Raw genomic sequence first — 20,369 nt, forward strand, 5'->3', positions numbered from 1 at the left:
GTGATTTATAATAAGAAATAGAGACTTGGTCTTTGTCTCCATTCTTGGCAGAGCTTCTAAACCCTTAGAATTTCTAAGTAGGGGATCCCTGGGTGGCGCAGCGGTTTGGCGCCTGCCTTTGGCCCAGGGCGCGATCCTGGAGACCCGGGATCGAATCCCACGTCGGGCTCCCGGTGCATGGAGCCTGCTTCTCCCTCTGCCTGTCTCTCTGCCTCTCTCTCTCTGTGTGACTATCATAAATTAAAAAATTAAAAAATAAAGATTTAAAAAAAAAATTTCTAAGTGATGAGAGCAAGGAATTAATTGTCTTTTATTACGCTAAAGAATGGCACTGGAAAGCTCCTTAAGCACACTAGGATGGGGCTGGTTGCCAGGGAAACCAACCACGTGATTAGAGAGTAGGAACTTACAGACTTCTCCCTTATTCCTTGGCCCCCTGCCACTCCAGGAAGAGAAAAGGGCTAGAGATGGCATTCAAACAGCAATGGCCACTTAATTAATTGTTCCTATGTAATGAAGCTTACCTAAAAACCCAAAAGGATGGGGTATGGGTTGGTAAACATGTAGAGTGGGGAGAGTGGCTGCCCAGAGAGCCTGGAAGCTCCATGCCCCTTCCTGCATACCTTGCCCTGCACAGCTCTTCCATCTGGCTGTTCTAAGTTATATCCTCCATAATAAATCAATTTAGCTAGTAAAATGTTTCTCTGAGTTCTGTGAGTACTTTAGCAAATTAACCAAACCAAGGAGGGGGTTGTCTGAAGCCCAGGTGACTGGATTCTGAAATGGGGAAGGGGTCATGTGGCACTGAGCCCTTTACCTGTGAGATCTGACCCTACCTCTAGGTAGATAATGTCAGAGTTAGATTAAATTAATTGTTTGGTAGTATTATAAAAAAAAAAAAACACACATTGGACACATACTCAATTCCAAAAGAAATATGAATGACTACTATTGATAATAAATAATCATTTAATATGGACAGGTAAGATAAAAATAGAGCAATATAGAAAAATAATAACTGAACTGTTTCCATTAACACTGCAAACTGTGTAATTCAGATGAACCCTCCTCTTGAAAACCAAAAATGTCAGACAAAAGTCTCTTTTAAAAAACCATTGCTGTGCCAACAAGTTTCAGAGGACTAATGCCAAAATCTCTGTGAAGAGAGGAACTTCAAAATTTGAGCTCTGGGAAGCCAGTTTTGCTTTGAGAGCATTCCTCTAAACCAGAAATTAAACTGCTTTCAGTGAAAAAAGTCCACGCTGACTTAAGATGAGAAGGAAACCCAGTAGAAGACCAAACCCTCATGAAGCTGAAGCCTCAAAAAACTATTCTTCGGTATAAGGGTGAGTCAGAAGTGAATTGGCCCCAGGTACCTACTGTACCCTACTCCCAGGAGAGTTGTCTTGACACCAAACAGAGCAGGAGATAACCCATCCTGAAGAGCTGTTACCAGAAGCACAGGCCTCCCTTGGGTTTCTAGCCCAAATCACATAACCACAGGGATCCAAAACTCCATCACCAAGGAATCTTGTTATCCACCAGTCAGGAAGCACCCTCAGGCACCCTGCAGAAGGATTAACCAAACTTTGCCACAGAAACAGACCTTCACCATAAACCTCAAAAAGTCCCACAAATAATTTCCTAATAAAAACAAACAGCTTATAATCAAAAATAGGTAAACATACAAGAAAAGCACCAAAAGAGCAAGACACAGAAGAAACAGCAGAGATGGACCAGTATCCAATAAATATTCTATAACTAAATCCATCAAAGGTCTTCAAAGTCAAGCACAAGAGTTTGGACTAAAGACAAAAAGTCATTTAAGCTACTTAGTCCCTGCAGTTATACAACAAAAATGGCATTCTATAAGGCAACTATGGCTCTGACACAAGGATCACATGGGAAGAGGGGGAGGAACTCAAAAAAGTGGATCAGTATTTAACCTAGTTTAATGGAGGGTGTATAAGGAAAGGAAAATGATATTCCAAAAGACTTACAACACAATGACAGAACAAAAGGATTTTGTAACCACTATCGACACTAGCAAATAAACATTTACTCAATAAATTTTTATCAATAAAAAATGACTATTATATAGAGTTACTCATCTGTTCCACTGATCAACTCAGAAACCTAGAAGCCATTCTTCATAGCTCTAGCCTCCTCATAGGTCACAAAATCCTGAAGTCAATACTAATTCAAACTTCACTTCTCTTGCTATCATCACCCCTGCATGAACTACTTGTACAGTCTCTTTTCCATTCTTACAACCTTCCTATCTCTCTCCACAAAAGCCAGAGTGAAAAGCCAGAATAACTGACTTAAAAGGGAAATGTGATTATATTCCCATGCATAAAACCCTTCCATGGAGTTCCCACGAATTTGAAATAAAACTCAAATCTTGGGGCAGCCCCGATGGCCCAGCGGTTTGGCGACGCCTTGGGCCCAGGGTGTGATCCTGGAGACCAGGGATCGGTCCCGTGTCAGGCTCCCTGCATGGAGCCTGCTTCTCCCTCTCTCTCTGCCTGTGTCTCTGCATCTGTGTGTCTGTCATGAATAAATAAAATCTTAAAAAAAAAAAAAAATACAAAACTAAAATCTTTACCACAACCCACAAGGCTTGGGATAATATGATCCCTGCTTACTTCCCTAACCTTATCTACTATCTTCCTCCATTCTCCTTATGCTAAGGCTACATTAATCTTCCATTTCCTCAAGTACACTAGGCTGAAGAGAGAAACAATGGAAAAGTCAAAAAAAAAAATTACTCTCAAATTTTTCTAGACTAAAATATTAGCAAGGTGATGGTTCTGAGCCAGAATGACAGTGCTGAAAAACCAATCTGAATACGGTGAAAACAGTAGTTTCAGGCCAGGTGAAGCTGGGATAAGAGCAGATCATTTAAGTGAAGGCCTCACTCAGACCAGTGCTTTACAAATTGCAGATCTGAGCCTGTCAAGGTTCATGGAATCCACTTGGTGAGAAATAACCAGCATTTTTGCATTTTCTAAAAATATCACAGATGAGGGACACCTCGGTGGCTCAGGTCATGATCCTGGGGTCCTGGGATCAGGTCCCACATCAGGCCCCCTACAAGGAGCCTGCCTCTCCCTCTGCCTGTGTCTCTGCCTCTCTCTCTCTCTCTGTCTCTCATGAATAAATAAAATCTAAAAAAAAAAAAAAAAAAAAAAAAAAACCCACAGATGAATGCAAGTTGTGCAACGTGGGTATTATTTACTGATAACATATGATGTATAACTTTTTTTTTATGTATAACTTTTGTGTCAGTTATACATAAAAGTACGCATGCACACATCATGATACAAAATGGGTTTCTTTAAGTTGTGACTGGCATGAAAAAGAAGACTCTGGAGGGTTATACATAGCAGGCAGTCAAAAATGTATGAATAAATGAATAATAATACACAGCTGGGGCTTTGGCAATAAAGACGATCATTCAGAAATCAAGCAGAATGATAGGGAGAAATAAGGAACACCCATATGAAGAGAGAAAGCTCACCCAGAAGACCCATATGGAATAGTGGCCAAAGTAGTAGAAGCCTCAAGAAAGAAAGGAGGAGGTCACAGTGTAGAGAGCTATCAAGACAGCAATTGAAATAAAAACTTCAAAATATCAATTCTGAAAGTTATTTTTAGGTCACAGATCCCTTTGAGTATCTGACAAAAGCAACAACTCCTCTCCCTAGGAAAACACTCTGCACACTGTATCAAGAGGTCAACCAGGTCCCTGCAGATAACCACATACTTCCCAGGGAGTCCTGGGCCCCAAGCTAAAAATCCCCACTTTATAAGAGCCACTGGATTTGGCAATTAGAATTCAGATGAGTGCTGAGAAAGACATTTCACTGACGGTGCAAAGGAGACTTTGCCTGCAGTTGGGCTAAGGAGTGACTAGAAGAGCAGAGAAGTAGGCCAGGCAAGCTCTTGGAAGAGGCCATTAACTCTGAAAGAAGACCACAAAGGAGTTGGAAAGGAGGTGAAAAGGTCAAGAGAAGATATTTTTAAATGAGAAACTAGGGAGACACCAGGGAAATTAACCGCCAAGCAAAATGGAGCTTCAGCATTCAAAAGGGGTATGACTGATGTGAGAAGAGGATCTTAGCCTCCATTTTTGGTCATGTAATTCTTCATTTGATAAAACAGAAAAAACGACCCAGCAAAACTTCAAATCAGATTTAAGTAGGCCAAAGATATTTGCCATCACTATTTGATAGGAAACAGCTGATTCCACATGTGATTAGTTTTTTGGGAATATGTGATACCAACAAAAGCTGCCTAGGATAAACATCTGCAAGTAATTTCAAAGGTTTTTAGATCAGGAACTTTGACCTTTTACTGAAGTAAAGAAAGTTAAGATCAATATTTCTTACATATAATTTCCTATAGCTAAAACAAAATATGCACACCCAGAAAAAAAAATGTTAGCCTTTTAGAATTTTTTTTAAAGATTTATTTATTTATTTATTCAAAGAGAGCGAAAGAGAGGCAGAGACACAGGCAGAGAGAGAACCAGGCTCCATGCAGGAAGCCCGACGCGGGACTCGATCCCAGGTCTCCAGGATCACACCCTGGGCTGCAGGCGGCGCTAAGCCGCTGCGCCACCGGAGCCGCCCAGCTTTTTAAATTTAAAAGCTAGTATTTTATAGCTAGTAGTTCTTTTTTTTTTTAAGATTTGAGAGAGAAAGAGAGACCATGTGCACTTGTACATGGGGGAAAGGGCAGAGGGAGAGAATCTTCAAGGAGTCTCCCCACTGAGTGTGAAGCCCGACACGGGGCTCAATCCCATGACCCATGAGATCATGACCTCGGCTGAAAACAAGAGTCAGACACTTAACTAACTGACTGAGCTACCCAGGTGCCTCTATACCTGGAAGTTCATTTTTTAAAAACTTCTTTTATCTGTATTTTCTAAAATGTTACTACTTTTACAATTTTCTTAAAAGATTTAAGTTTTTTAAAGATTAATTTAGATCAGGACAGCTACATACCATGGAATTGACCTTCTAAAACAGTCACACCATCTATTACAGACTGTGAAAGTTTCTCACTGCTGGGCCTAGAAAAGAAAAGGAAGAAAGTAACGCATCCCACCCTGAAACCAAGAGTTGCTAGTTCTGAAAGCAGATGTAGAAATTATGGGCTACAAATTTCAGAATAATAGGTTTGGTGTATTTGAACTAAAACCTGTCAAGTCTGAAAACACTGCAAAGATAATACAGGTAAAATATAAGCATTTTCTAGCAGCTTTCACAATATATTTCTTGGAAAGAGTTTGGCTCTTAATGAATTTAGAAAACAGATATAAAAATACACTAATTACACCATACCCAAATACCTTTTTAAGTTCAACTGTAACAATATATACATTACCTAAAAATAGTAGCAAGAAATACTGAATGCACACACTTTGCATAATGCAGTACCAAGAATATAGAACCTATTTTTCATTTGGAAAAGTCATAACAAATTATATATCTGAAAATAAAGTAGATCATTATAACTGCCTTCTGGAAAATGTTGTATATCATTTAAACTAATTAATTGGTAAGAGGCAATTACATGTGGGATGGCTTCACTGTGAGATAATAATTTGTTTCAGAACATAAGTCACTAGGCTATTTCTGATACCCATAAATCCACAATCAATGGTATTTAGAAGTCTCTCTGGTAACACACTAAGGATAAAATACTAGACATTGTCATATGATTAAGACTATGATGAGAAACTTTCTTTAGAAAGAATTTCTAAAATGAGATCTTACACTAAAGAGAATGCTTCTGTTTTAAGGCACACTTTTAATCTAACATTTTACAATACTTTTTTGTAAAGGAATGCAAAAGCTGCCAAATATGACAAGTAGTCCCCTCTTGTCCATGGTTTCAGTTACCTGAGGCCAAATGTAGTCCAGAAGCATGACATATCATCAAGTCAACAGGAGCCTAACACTATGTCACAATGCCTACGTGATTCACCTCACATCCTCTCTCATGCAGGCATTTTATCATCTCACATCAATAACAAGAAAGAGAAGGGGGAGTACAGTATAGTAGGATATGTTGACAGCGAGAGACACTACACTCCCAGAACTTTTTTTTGTTTGTTTATGGATTTCATTTATTTGACAGAGAGCACAAGCAGGGGGAGTGCAGGCAGAGGGAGAAGCAAGCTCAGTGCTGAGCAAGGAGACTGATGCGGGGCTCCATCCCAGGACCCCAGGATTATGACCTGAGCCGAAGGCAGATGCTTAACTGACTGAGTCACCCAGGTGCCCCTAACATAACTTTTATTACACTATGTCATTATAATTGTTCTTTATTATTTATTGTTGATCTCCTGTTGTACTTAACTTAAAATTAATCTGTATCATAGGGGCGCCTGTGTGGCTCAGCTGGTTAAATGTCTGACTCTTGATTTCAGCTCAGGTCATGATCTCAGGGTCATGAGATCGAGCCCTGCCTCCAGGCTCAGGACTGGGTGCAGAGTCTGCCTGGGATTCTCTCCCCCCGACATGTGCACACATGCACTAATAAATAAAAGCTTAGGGCAGCCCGGGTGGCTCAGCGGTTTAGCGCTGCCTTGAGCCCAGGGCCTGATCCTGGAGACCTGGGATCGAGTCCCATGTTGGGCTCCCTGCATGGAGCCTGCTTCTCCCTCTGCCTGTGTTTCTGCCTCTCTCTGTGTCTCTCATGAATAAATAAATAAAATCTTTAAAAATAAATAAAAATAAAAGCTTAAAAGAATTCATCTTTATCATAATTATGTATGTAGAGAGAAAAATATGGTATAAAGAGTTCAGTACTACCCATGGTTTGAGGTCTACTGGGGTCTTGGAATGTATCCCCTGCATATAAGCAGGGGGAGGGGACTATTGTATGTAGAAATAATATACATTGTTAATGTTTTCCAGTGAAATCCAACATGTGCAAATGATACCAAAAAATGAACCGACAATAATGCAGATTATTAGGCAAATCTCTATAAATACTGAATTACAATCAGGTATTCTTATTCTCTAAGAGAAAACAATTAACTTACAGAAGTAAAGGGTTGGGAGACATATGTTAAGTACTTCTCTCAGGTCAGGTATTTTGCATACATTATTTCATGTAATTTTCACAAAAGCTTTATCATCAACATTTTATAGATGGGCATATGGAAGCTCCAAAGGTTAAGTAAGCGATCCAATCATATAGTATTAGAGTTGGGGCTCGGACCCCAAAACCCAAGATGTAGGAGTGACTTAGCTCCTACATCCTACTAAAAATAAAAAGGCCAGGTAGGTGGAGGAGCCTCTTAGGGCAGTTCCACTTAATTCTTTCAGTTTATTATGGGTACTAAAACTGATGCAATCATTTAGGTCAAGTTCCCAAAGCTCCTTTCACCAATAAGTTCGATGGTCACCTGGTATCTCTACCAATCACTACGAAGGCATCTTGTTGCAGATTCACGGCTGCTTTCACACTGATGTCCATCAAAACTCTTGGCATATCTTGTTCCTCAGCATTTGCCAAACAGGTAGCATGTTCCTCCCAGGAGGGTGCCAACATTTCACCCAAAGGATCAACCAATTTTACCCCATTGTCTTCCTTAAAAGAAAAGCAAACAATAAGCCATCTGTGCATATTCACGAAGGGTGAGTTGAAGAAGTAAACTCTTAGCTGTTTTCCCCTAAAAAAGACATTCATGGCTGAGTGGCTTCACGTGTGACCGTATGGAATCCCAGGGAATGGACTGTTTTATATAAATCCTCACCACAAACATCAATCTTACTAATAATCCTATTTTTATTCCACTCTTACTTTGAAAAAAAAACAGAGATTTAGAGAAAGTAATCTGCTTATATTCATACAGCTAGTGTCAGTGCTGGTATTAAAACATCAAGTTGGGACACCTGGGTGGCTCAGTGGTTGCGCATCTGCCTTCTGCTCCGGGTGTGATTCCAGGGATTGAGTCCCACATCAGGCTCCCCATGTGGAGCCCGCTTCTCCCTCTGCCTGTGCCTGTCTCTTTGTATCTCATGAATAAATAAAATCTTTAAATAAATAAATAACAAAAAATAAATAAAACATCAAGTCTATATTACTCTTAAACCCACCAGCCACTATGCTTACACTAGTTTTTTAAAAAGGCTATCATCTGTGCATTCACCATCAATTACATGACCAGGGCATTACATGACCAGGACGCAAATGGAGCAGAAGGACACCAAGATATCCTCCTCACTATGACTCTGGACTCTTTTTTTTTTTTTTTTTTTTAAAGATTTTATTTACTTATTCATGAGAGACACAGAGAGAGACAGAGACATAAGCAGAGGAAGAAGCAGGTTCCATGCAGGAAGCCTGATGTGAGACGGGATCCTGGGACTCCGGGATCATGCCCTGAGCCAAAGGCAGACGCTCAACTGCTAAGCCACCCAGGCATTCCAACTCTGGACTCTTTAAGAACACACTGGCCAATATATCAACCAGTCAGTGACAGAAGCTGAAAATTGATTCCCAATTCCATTCTGCTCAAATGAAATAAAGGGGGGAGGGAAAAGGGGGAAGAAATAAAAATGTAATTCAGAGTGAATGTCAACTGAAGGAAATAGCTCAGTATTGTTTTAAGAAGTACTTCTAGAACTAGCAATAAATTTAGGCTTCAGACCACAAGATAATCAACTGTGGTGATTCAGACATTCAGACACACATTTTATAATGATCCACATTTACAAGTTGAACGAATAATGTCCTTTTGTGTGTTGGGGTCAGGGAGTAGAGGAAGGTTATACTCCTTCACAGATCTACATAGCTTTAATTTGCTACTGATTTAGCTACAATGACAAAAATCTCATGCTCTTGTAACCAAACAGAGGCATATTACTCAAACCACACATCGGTGAACTATATAGACAGTACAAAACAAAACAGCTAAACTGTGTCAAAAGGAATATTTTGATTAAAAAACAAAATGGAGGTGACTGAATGGCTTATTCAGTTGAGTGTCCAACTCTTGGTTTTGGCTCAGGTCAAGATCTCAGGGTCATGGGATTGAGCCCCACATTGGGCTGTGTGCTCAGTCAAGAGTCTGACTGAGATTTTTCTCTCCCTTTCTGCCTCTCCCAGGTTCGCACACTCGCAATCTCTAAGATAAATAAATAAATCTTTAAAAAATGTAATAGTCATAACACTAGAACCATCAATCCTCATCAATAACCTGCTCGAAGCTTACTTTAATATACGTGGAACCACCTGTTTGGCTGTTCATTCAGAATAAGAAACTATAGAAAACCAGTCTAAAAATTTTCAAAATCCACTAAACCTTTTCAAATGTTTGCCCCATCCCCAACCTTGCCTCCAATCTCTACTAAATTAACACAAGTAACATTTTTGTTATTGATACTGTCTCAATACAACTTGGAAGGACATTCTGTTATTTCTCTAATATGGACTTAGTCCAAGAAATGACTCTCATTTTCATTCTCTCCACACCCTTTAAAGTCATGAGCTAAATGATCATTCATCAAGAAAAAGCCACTTCAGGGTGCCTGGGTAGCTCAGTCAGTTAAGCATCTGACTCTTGATTTCAGCTCGGGTTGTGTGTTGTGCGTGGCCTCAGGGTTGTGGGATCCAATCCAGGGTCAGGCTCTGCACTCAATGGGGAGTCTGCTTAGGATTCTCTCTCCTGCTGCCCCTCTCCTCACGTTCTCGTTCTCTCTCTCATAAATCTTTTTTTTTTTTTAACTTTTATTTATTTATGATAGTCATACAGAGAGAGAGAGAGAGAGAGAGAGGCAGAGACACAGGCAGAGGGAGAAGCAGGCTCCATGCACCGGGAGCCCGACGTGGGATTCGATCCCGGGTCTCCAGGATCGCGCCCTGGGCCAAAGGCAGGCGCTAAACCGCTGCGCCACCCAGGGATCCCTCTCTCATAAATCTTTAAGAAAAAGCCATTTCAAATCCAAAGGCACTTGGGCAGCCCCGGTGGCGCAGCGGTTTAGCGCCGCCTGCAGCCCAGGGTGTGATCCTGGAGACCCGGGATGGAATCCCACATCAGGCTTCCTACGGGGAGCCTGCTTCTCCCTCTGCCTCTCTCTTCGCTCTCTCTGAATGAATAAATAAATAAATCTTTAAAAAAACAAAAAAACAAATCCAAAGGCACATAATGAGTAGGCACATTCCTAGAATCCAAATTTGTACTTCAGGTCAAACTGTTCAGACGCTAAGATGTGTTCCCGTAAATAAAGATTTGCTTTATCAGAGCACTAAAAGCATTACCTCGGGATTATGTGATGCTGTTACCATGACTCCTATTGTAGATTTTGTCTGTTTTGATCTCAGGACAGCTAATAATCCCATGCGAAACATGACATGATCAAGATGTTCTGCTTTTGTTCGAAAGCCAGCAGTCCCATACTGAAGAACGAGTCCATCGGGCTTGGCATGTAACGCTGAGTATTTTGTAATAGCATCTAAATCCATGTCTACAAAATTAAGGAATACTTTTAATCATAAGAAATCCTTCGAGGACCATTTGCTTCAAAAACTGCCACCCTAAACTAACAGATCTGCCTCGCTCTGAACCCCCACAAAGAACGTTTGAGAAAGAAAAGAACGGCAGAAAAAGTCCCAGTGGTGGTCACTGGGAAGATCCTGCCCAACTTGTATCCTCCACTCCAAGGCAAATAGCAGGTTATCCCCAAATCGTCTCTCATTCTGGCTCTGGGGATATTCCTTCCTGGACCCAGGTGGAACTTAAAATGGTCCACTCTCAACTAAAATGAAAGATTCCACCCATAGATTCATTAACTCCTACACAAAGATTGCCCCATTTTACAAATGGAAAAACCTAAGCCTAGGTCTCAGTTAAATAACCTACATTTACTTTGGTAGCTGGTGACAGACTGGGGCCCAAGGGCAATACTGTCAAATGAACTACATATCCCAAGTATCTGGGGAATCTGTCAGTTCTTTTGTTATTCCTCCCAGACCACAGAGACTTAAGCCCAAAGGAAAGGCAAAGGGCAACAGCCTCCTCTCCAAGGCTGCCCAGACCTCCTAATATACCTTGCAGTGGATTTTTCCATTTTCATAAGGAAGGATCAGGACACCCTTCTAAACTACGCTCTGAAAGTGGTAACATCTTCTTTTTATCTCTAATTGGCCCCTAGACCACTAGTACTTCTTCCTCTGGGATACTCCAATTTTAGGTGGAACTTGGCCTTTGTCCAACCTCAGCTGCACGTACTACTCAGTTCTCGGGTCAGTCTCATTCCCAACGAGCCCAGAGATGAGCAGCCGTCCTACCTTGTTTTCTTCCCTGTCCTTTGTTGCTTCAATGAACAAAAGTTAAAGGAAATGGTGAAAATTTTTTTGCTTTCGTCCAGCTGTATTAAAAAAAAAAAAAAAAAAAGGCTGGTAATCTGCAAGCTAATTTAGTTTGGCCCCAAGTGATCAAATCTCTTTCACAAGCGTGCGCACATTTTGTTAAAAACTGACCGTTCGGGAACATATCATGATTATTCCTCAGGGCGTAAACCAGTTCTGTTAAATCCAGGAAATCTTTTTTTTTTTTTTTTTAAGAAGATAAAATGCTTCTACCCTTCAAAGCGTTTTCAGTCTTAAAACTACGTTCCAAAAAAGAAAAAAAAAAAAATATATATATATATACTATGTTCAATAAAAGCGAACGTGCGAACGAACGCTTTTACTCAAAGTCCTTACAAGTCCAAACAGCGACCACTCTAAAAAAAAGTTGAAAGCATCCACCTTCTTTCCATTCAATTACCAACCGCTTGCTTGTTCGGCTTTCCTTCCAGCCCCCGAAGGCCGCACGCTTCCCGGCTCTCGACCCTGAGGCCGCCGCCCCCTCCCCCGCCCCCAGTCCTGGCCTCTGGTCCGGGGCCCCCAGTACGAGACCCTCACACGGCTCGGTGGGTCAGCCCGCCCGCAGGCCGAACCGCCACGGACAGGTGAGCGGGGCCCACCTCCCCGCCAACCTAGGGGCCCCGCTCCCTCCCCTGCGCCGGGAGATCCCCCTCACCTCCAGCTCGTGGAGCGGCGGCCCCGCGGCGGCGCCTCCTGCCCGACTGAAGCCCTCAGAACCCGCGGACGTGGCCCTGCGTGACTTCCGGCCCGTCGCCACGCCCCCGAGCCAATCGCGGCGGGGGAGGATCCGCTGGCTCCGCCTCGCCTCTTTGCGGAGCATGCGCAGCCCGCGCCTGCGGAACTGCGGATCCAGGCTCTGGGAGGGCTTGGGGCTGTTTCCCTTGAAAGACCGGGAAGGGTGAGGCCCCCGCGGTGGCCCGAGGGTTGGGGCCGAGGGTCGTGGGCCATCCGAGCAGTGCGACCTGCAAAGACGCAGCCCCCGCCTCCAGACCGGGGTCTCGGAGGGGGCACTCTTGCGTTCCTGGGAAGCCAGGGCACCTGGTGGTCCCGGATGGGGGGGACCAACGCCGAAGGGCCTCAGACAAGGTGGCCTTTTCCCGCATACTGTCCTAAGATCTCCCCAAACGTTGCCTCCGGGAGCCTTCTCGAGCCGCTGCCCCCAGCCCGTCTCCCCGCACCAGCTCGCACTAAGCATTTATGTACCTGTGAGCCCCCCCTCGCCCCCTCAGGCTGGGCCCCTGGGGCAGAGGCCAGGTGGACCCAAATCGCCCAGAGCTCTCAGGACGCTGTCCCGGACTGATGAGGCTCCCGGGAAAGCCCTAGAGGCCCGCTCGGGAAGGGTCCTTGGAGCTGGGGCCGAGGGACGGCACCTGGCGGAGGCGGCGGGGCCCTCCCGACCTCGGACCAGCCTCGCGGGACTGCGGGCCTCCCTGGCCCCGGGGCGCACCCCGCCCACGCCCGGGCCCCGAGTCGGAGCCGCAAGCTGGGCCCCTTGCCTTTCCCGGAATTCGGGCTTGCAGAGCATCTGCAGGTGTTTGCCAACCACCTACCACGGAATAATTTGGAGCACCTGTTGAACGTCCAGATTGCGGGATTTAGATGGGAAGCGGGGGTGCGGGCGGAGGTGGGGACTGCGGACTGCGAATCTGAGGGATTTTAACGAGGTATCTTGCAGGGATGTTGTGCATCTTAGACTTGGGGGTTGGGAGATAAAGCGAAGAAAGAGTGTAAACGTCCCGGTTTGTGCCCCTAGCTGTCGGCGCGTAGCGTTCCTGCAAAACGGCTTCCGCGGAAAGGGACCTTCGGGAAATTTCTCTGGACATCGCTGAAATTAACAAACCTAGTGGCCCCCGGACCCTTACGGATTTCCTGGCAGGTGGATTTCGAGGCAACATGTCTGCTTCTATGAAAGAATGCCTGCAGCTTCAGCTGCTAGAGATGGAAATGCTGTTTTCTATGTTTCCTAACCAAGGAGAAGTAAAACTTGAAGATGTCAATGTCCTGACGAATATAAAGAGATATTTGGAAGGCACCAGGGAGGCGCTGCCACCCAAAATCGAATTTGTGATTACCCTGCAGATTGAGGAGCCCAAGGTAAGTACCCTGAGTTGTTTTCACGCTGCTGGGTGCCCAGTTTTTAGTGGAAACACTTGGAATGTGAGCTTTCTGTTCAGGAAGCAAATAGAGATTATTCTAGATCTGTATATCCTTTACTTGTTTGAAAGTGAAATATGTAAAATTGTGGGATGCCCTGTAAACTGTCTTCAATAAATATCTTGAATTTTACATAGATATGCACATCTTTTTAAACAAAATATGTCTAATGGTTGTATTAAAAACATCTTGGAGACTCATACTACCGTTATTTTTCTCTTCACTTAACCAGTTTTAACATTCCAACTATTGTAGTATGTACTGTCTTGTACATATATCATGATTTTTATAAATCTAAATATTGCCTTTAGCAAAACTGACCTGTAGGAATGGATGAATGTTCCTTTGGTGGCACCATAACACAAAGCAGATACAGACAGGAAATCTAAATACTAAAAATGAATTTTCCTTCCTCTTCTGATCCATTGTCTCCACAACATTAGCATGAGTTAACAAGTGGACTAGGCGTTTGAGAACCCCTCTTCTTGGTGATTTCCTGTTCATCCTTCCACTATCATTCCCTCACAGAAGATCTCCTGGTGCCCAGACTGAATTCTATCTCATTGGTTACACATTTCAACAGATCCCTGTGCTTCTTACCATTGAAATGAAGTACCTGGATGTATAACTATTAGTTTAATAGCTGTTTCCTTCACTAAGCTCTAGTCTTCATGAAGAGCAGAAATCATGTCTGGCTTCTTCACTTATTTATCCTAGCATGGGGTCCCTGACACATGGTGGGTGTTCAGTACATACTGGAAGTCATGAATGCCTAAGTGGAGGGAGTAATGTCTGTTATGTTCTCAGTATAGTCTCTGGCCCAGAGCTGACACTTAATAGTAGCAATGATTGTTATATTTAAGAATCATGTAGTTGTCACTGATAAAGTAGCTTAGGTGATTTTATGGTACTTACTTAAATCTATTTGATTTTCATTTTAAGGTGAAAATTGATTTGCAAGTAACCATGCCTCACAGCTACCCCTATGCAGCACTGCAGCTGTTTGGACGGTCGTCGGAGCTTGACAGACAGCAGCAGCTACTTCTCAACAAAGGTCTCACTTCCTACATAGGGACTTTCGACCCAGGTGAGCTCTGTGTATGTGCAGCAATCCAGTGGTTACAGGACAATAGCGCCTCCTATTTCCTGAACAGAAAGCTTGTTTACGAACCATCTACCCAAGCAAAGCCAGTCAAGAACACATTCCTCCGAATGTGGATCTACAGTCACCATATATATCAACAGGACCTAAGAAAAAAGATTTTGGATGTCGGGAAAAGGTTAGATGTGACTGGATTTTGCATGACAGGAAAGCCAGGCATAATCTGTGTGGAGGGCTTCAAAGAGCACTGTGAGGAATTCTGGCACACAATTAGGTATCCCAACTGGAAGCACATTTCCTGTAAGCACGCTGAAAGTGTTGAAACCGAAGGAAATGGAGAGGATCTGCGCCTTTTTGATTCTTTCGAAGAACTACTCCTTGAGGCCCATGGGGACTATGGATTAAGGAATGACTATCACATGAATCTGGGCCAATTCTTAGAATTTCTAAAGAAACACAAAAGTGAGCATGTTTTCCAGATACTTTTTGGTATTGAAAGTAAAAGTTCAGACTCTTAGGAAGCTATTAAGAGGCCGATGCTTCACTAAGTCAGTATTTCTGTCAATAAGACCAAAACAAAAGGGCCAGTGGCTAGGTAGCGTCATCTGTGAGACACCTAGCTCCAGAATTTTTACCTGGTGATGAAACACAAAGGCCTTTAAACTTTATAACAGTGCAATTGTGATGTTACCTCTCTGTTCTTGTGTTAACTGAAAAGTATTTAATTGTACACTAATAAAAAGTCAATTTAACCAGTGGAGCTGACTTGATTTAAGAGGAGTCCAAATCCATAGTTAATATTAAGCTCTGAACTCATGAATAACATTCCTCTCTTGGATGATATTAGCACATGATGACACACCACATTTTCTTTTTTTCATTATTGGAGAATGAATTCGAAGTCTATTTGAAGTGAGAAAACCACATGTTGACTACATTTCTTACTTTAAACCTCCTATTTATAGTTTTTTTTTTTCTTTTAGTAAAACCAGATCCTAACTGTAATGGCAGAGGAATCAGAGCAATGAAATCTCAAGAGTAATGAAGATGACATGTAATGCTATGTGTTCATCTGGCTGTTTCACCAGCTGATTAAAGATACTAAGGATAAGGATACCAGTATTCTTAGTTCTCCCCAAAGAAGATGTGGTTTCTTGCCTCCAAACTGTTCCACAAGTAGTGCAGACTGTCAGCCTTTGCCTGTGTACCAGGACACATTGCTTTGTAGGGCAGGAGTGTTGAGGACCACTGTGGATGGCTCTGCTCCATCACCATGGGGGAGAATCAACCTCTGCATTTTGAGAAGTCACTGCTATTTCCTCTGAAAATTCTTGGCTTCAACAGCCTTTGTCAAAAATCAGAGTTTATTTTGATGACAGTGACCCCTATTTAACTAGCACCTGCCACACCTTTTCCTTTTCATTGCCAAGGATCCACTCACCCCAGGAATTTCTACTAGTCTTGCCTGTGTTAGGAGATGTCCTGAGCTGACTCTGCAACTTTCTCTGGTTTCAGTGGTCGCTCTTTAGCCCCTACTGCCTTTTCGCAGAGAGTGTTTCATTCTCCTACTGGACTCAGGCCCCCCACTGATGCCCTGGTCCCCTCAGGATGCCAAAACTGATGTAACTTGGAGGGGAATGAATGCCTCACTCCCTATGTTGTGATACATTCTCTTAGATGCCAAACATTACCACATGTGCTGGGGAGCTGACAGGATTTTTCGTGAAACAGTACATTCTGGTGTTTCTTTCTGTCTAGGATACAGACACATGTCCTTGAGCTAGAGCAAGGACATAATGTAACAGCAGACCCTGCACGAAGCTGACTATCTTGACCCTGCGGCCTTGGCATGTGGTCTACTCTGCCCTGCCCCACACTAGTAGATCAGAATGAGTTGCTTTCAAACCAAGGCTCTCATCATGGACTGGCCCTGCCAGATGATCCAACATGCCCATTCATGTTTTAATCCTAGCCATAGATGTGGCTGGGACCCAAGCAAGGGCCTTATACTTTACCTTAACCTATATATGCAAAGGGAAGAAATAGGATTTAAATTGCCAAAGACTCATTTCTCAATCTTTGTCATGACTGGAAAAATACAGTATAGGAGTCAGTATCCTGCATAATCTCCCCAAGACCATCAGTAGCTAGCATTCACAAGTTTTTAGGCCCAAATAGATGTGACTCTTATTTTTTTTTTCCCATATTAGGTGCTATCCACCTAATATGTGCCTAAACCTCTCATTGAGGGTTTTTTTCCTATGATTAAATTAGCAGAATTAGTGATGGAAAGATAAAGAAGCTTAACTATAATAGGGATAAAAATTATTTGCATAATTAAATAAATGAAAGGAATAACTTATGAACTCTTTACTGCTTATGGGGCTATTTCTGGTGGTAATTTTTTAGAATTTATTTTTACATGCTTGTTATTACCATGCAGCAATACTTTTTTTCCTATCAGAAACACTAATAATAGACATTAACTATGGGAATATAGGTCTAAAAAAAATAGACATATATGATAATTCAAAGCTCAGCTTTGTATGTATAGTAGACTGCTAGTTTTCTTCGGCCAGCCTGGTAGGAGCATGGACCACCTTCCTCCCCTAGCAACCAGCACCCAGCCCCACACACATCCAACACTTACTCTGAGGAGCTGCCCCTTTCTCTGTATGGTTTGGGAGAAGTGATCAGAATCAAGTCACCCTCTGGCAGCCTTCTGGAGAGATGGTTTCGAGCTCTTGCTGCTTAAATCCATAGTGCCACCCTCATTAATGACCATTTATTTCTGACCTGAATATTCAGTTGTTCAACACTTCTTTTCAGCTACGTGACATCAGCCCTTTTTTTCTTAAAAGTCAGAAGTCTGAATTGCTTGACATTTAAGAATCAGGATATTGTACACATCCTATTTTTTAAATGGTTATTCGGAAAGAATGTTCTTTATAAATATTGTCTTTTTAAAACTTACGGAATTAAATAAGCCTTTCTTCAAGTATGTTCTGTGCTTCTCATACCTTACTGGTCTATTATGTGTCAGGCTGAAGGTTGAGGCTAGTTGCGTCATGGACTAAGGAGTGGGTCCAAGTAGCTGATGGACATAATACAAGGACCTCTAAAACATCCCTATATTAAGTATGTTGCTGGTGAATTTGAACTTCCATCTATGACTTTTACATGCCAACCATCCCTTCAGAGAACTTGCAAAGGCCTGAGGGAGCCTATCTGAGGTCTTCACAGAACTCTTTTGAACAGGACAATTTTCTTTCATTTGCTTTTATCTTATATAGGCCAGTAGTAAATTGAAAGAATAGGTATTTTCTGAAGATGACATGGTTTGCTCAAAAATGTTTGTTTCACACAGAATCCTGATTTGCCTCAAAATTTCACCCATTGTGTCTCCCTCATAAGTGCTACATAGTAGAACTACTTTCACTGCAGCCTGGGCCAGCTTGGAGCAGCCTTTTTCTGAGCCCAATTAAAGCTAGCATTTGAATCAACCCAGAAATCAGTTTGAGCAGTGGACACAAATTTCAAAGAAACTGAGGCAACATTGAGAGACCGCCTTAGTCATAGGTGGAACAAAGTACACTATTATTCGCTATGGAGGTAACATCCTAACATGCATCAGACATTCAACCTACACAAATTTGGCTGAGGCAGCAGACTCTTGTGCTTTCATGAGATCTTAGCAAGTATTTGGAAAATCTAATGATGTCTGTGCTCTGGGTACTATGAACATATCATTATCAATTTATTGGACCAGCGTGATGCCCTATATAGCAGCGAGATGATCAAGGTCTGGTGACAAGAATTATAATCTGTAATATTGTTTATTGATAGCACAAACTGTATCAGTAGCCCTCTACTTAATGGAATATTGGAAAAGCAAAAGTCATTGGCCTAATCACTAGCTACCTATTGATTTGCTCCAAGAAAGAGAACTTGTCTGTCAGCTGCAGTTGGAATCACCAGCTGATCCAAAGATCACACTAAGTCAAGATATGATTAGAATCACACCCCTGCATCTTTTAAAGTTTTTGATGGTGGGACTTACCGCTGTTAGTCCCTGCCAGAATAACTCTATTTTTGTGTGTGATTAGGGATCCAATGTGGTGATAGATGATGAAGAAATTAATTCTAACTCTTCACTGAGAAAATGACTAAATGGTGGAATTGTTCCTGTATACTTAGTCCTAAACATATGCTGAGTCCTATAACCACAGTAATTTTTGAGACCCTAGAAATTTGTATTCATTCAGAGCTCTGTTACCAAGTGATTTCCAAAAGGACTAGAGGTTTCCTTTCTGCAATGCATTATTATTCTGTAAATGGAACCTCAAAGGAAGATTTTGGATATTACAGAATTCATCACCTTCAGGGTCTCTCATTCATATCTGTGCAAGGCAATTTGCTGAAGGCCTTCACACTCTTTATTGGTGGCTCCAGTCAGGTTTTTCTGCTCTTGTTGTTATACATATCAAATAGGCCCTACATTGGGTTGCCCACCTACTTGGTCCTAAGCCCAGATAATATTTAACGAATATACACTGGTGTGGTTGTATCAGTTGTATACACTGGCACTCATTTTCTTGGTCAACATCTGTGCTGCCCTAGTTGTTAGATATTCCAACATCATTTCAGGCTATGAGGCCCAAAGATTTCTGTAGGCCAAACTAAGCCAATGACAGTGGACCAGCTTCCTATGATAACAGTTTCCATTGTGTCTCCAGTTGTTAATTGCTGCAAAGGACTGCTATTCAGCCTCTGTCAACCCCAAGATTCTGATGTCTCCATTAAAATAGGGAGCCCATTTAAAATAAATAAAAATAAATAAATAATAAATAAAAAGTAAACAAAATAGCCCATTTTTGACCACAGCATTTCCTACAAGTATCCCAGGGTGATTAAAATGTCCTTAATTAAAAAAAAAAAAAAAGTCCTCAATAAACTGCTGATTCCCTCAATACATTAAAAGGAGGGATGCCTGGGTGGCTCACTGATTGACATCTGCCTTTGGCTCAGGTCATGATCTAGGGTTCTGGGATCGAGGGAGCCTGCTTTTCCCTCTGCCTATGTCTCTGCCTCTCTGTGTCTCTCATGAATAAATAAATCAAATCTTTTTAAAAACATTAAAAGGATTATATACCATGAACAAGTGGGATATATTTGAAGGTTGCAAGGAAGGCTCAACATCAGCAGATCAGTCAATGTGATACATCACACTAACAAAATGAAGGAAAAAAATCATATCATCTCAACAGATGCAGCATTTGACAAAATTTAATATCCATTTAAAATAAAAACTCTGAACAAAGTTTATGGAGGGCGTAATAAAAGCCACATATGACAAGCCCATGGAAAATATTACACTCAATGGTAAAAAGCTGAAAATTCTTCCTCTCAATCAGGAATAAGGCAAAAAATACCCATTCTTACCACTATGTTATTCAACATAGTATTGGAAGTCTTAGCCATAGCAATTAAGCAAGAAAATAAATAAAAAGCATCCAAATTAGAAAGTAGTAAAACTGTCTCTACTTGCAGATGACATGATACTATGTACAGAAAACCCTAAAGACTCTACCAAAAATCTTGTCAGAACAAATGAATTCAGGAAAGTTGTAGTATACAAAAATCAGTATACAAAATATGTTGCATTTCCATACACTAATAACAAACTATCATAAAGAAAAATTTAAAAAACAATCCCATT

The 20,369-nt window shown here is 41.9% G+C and overlaps 2 protein-coding genes across 6 annotated transcripts in view; one reads left to right on the top strand and one right to left on the bottom strand.

The window, feature by feature from the left end:
• Nucleotides 1-12,186, bottom strand: part of PGM3 (phosphoglucomutase 3) — a 26,114-nt gene extending 13,928 nt beyond the window's left edge. The window contains exons 1-5 of one of the 4 annotated variants that reach the window (XM_025444666.3): nt 12,050-12,186; nt 11,314-11,393; nt 10,285-10,490; nt 7,427-7,611; nt 5,013-5,080 (exon numbers count right to left, since the gene is read on the bottom strand). In XM_025444666.3, coding sequence (XP_025300451.1) covers nt 5,013-5,080; nt 7,427-7,611; nt 10,285-10,488 — 457 coding nt within the window. In that variant the 5' untranslated portion in view covers nt 10,489-10,490; nt 11,314-11,393; nt 12,050-12,186. The remainder of the gene's footprint in view (nt 1-5,012; nt 5,081-7,426; nt 7,612-10,284; nt 10,491-11,313; nt 11,394-12,049) is intronic. The other 3 variants (XM_025444667.3, XM_025444670.3, XM_049092304.1) reach the window with 3 other exon arrangements.
• Nucleotides 12,149-15,402, top strand: RWDD2A (RWD domain containing 2A). Of its 2 annotated transcripts, XM_025444678.3 has the most exons (3): nt 12,149-12,292; nt 13,148-13,488; nt 14,491-15,402. In XM_025444678.3, exons 2-3 carry the CDS (start codon nt 13,288-13,290, stop codon nt 15,166-15,168), a joined length of 879 nt encoding a protein of 292 aa, XP_025300463.1. In that variant the 5' UTR covers nt 12,149-12,292; nt 13,148-13,287; the 3' UTR covers nt 15,169-15,402. The 2 variants fall into 2 exon arrangements, with proteins under 2 accessions (XP_025300463.1, XP_025300464.1); XM_025444679.3 differs by lacking the exon at nt 12,149-12,292 and having other exon boundaries at nt 13,096-13,488.
• Nucleotides 15,403-20,369: the final 4,967 nt, after the last annotated feature.

Source organism: Canis lupus, chromosome 12, assembly GCF_003254725.2.
Source record: "Canis lupus dingo isolate Sandy chromosome 12, ASM325472v2, whole genome shotgun sequence".
NCBI classification, from domain to species: Eukaryota; Metazoa; Chordata; class Mammalia; order Carnivora; family Canidae; genus Canis; species Canis lupus.

Bases quoted from the DNA above. Each gene is read 5' to 3' on its own strand.
- RWDD2A (XM_025444678.3), top strand. From the start codon at position 13,288: ATGTCTGCTTCTATGAAAGAATGCCTGCAGCTTCAGCTGCTAGAGATG. The intron at 13,489-14,490 runs GTAAGTACCCTG...TTTCATTTTAAG, and splicing joins TGCAGATTGAGGAGCCCAAG to GTGAAAATTGATTTGCAAGT.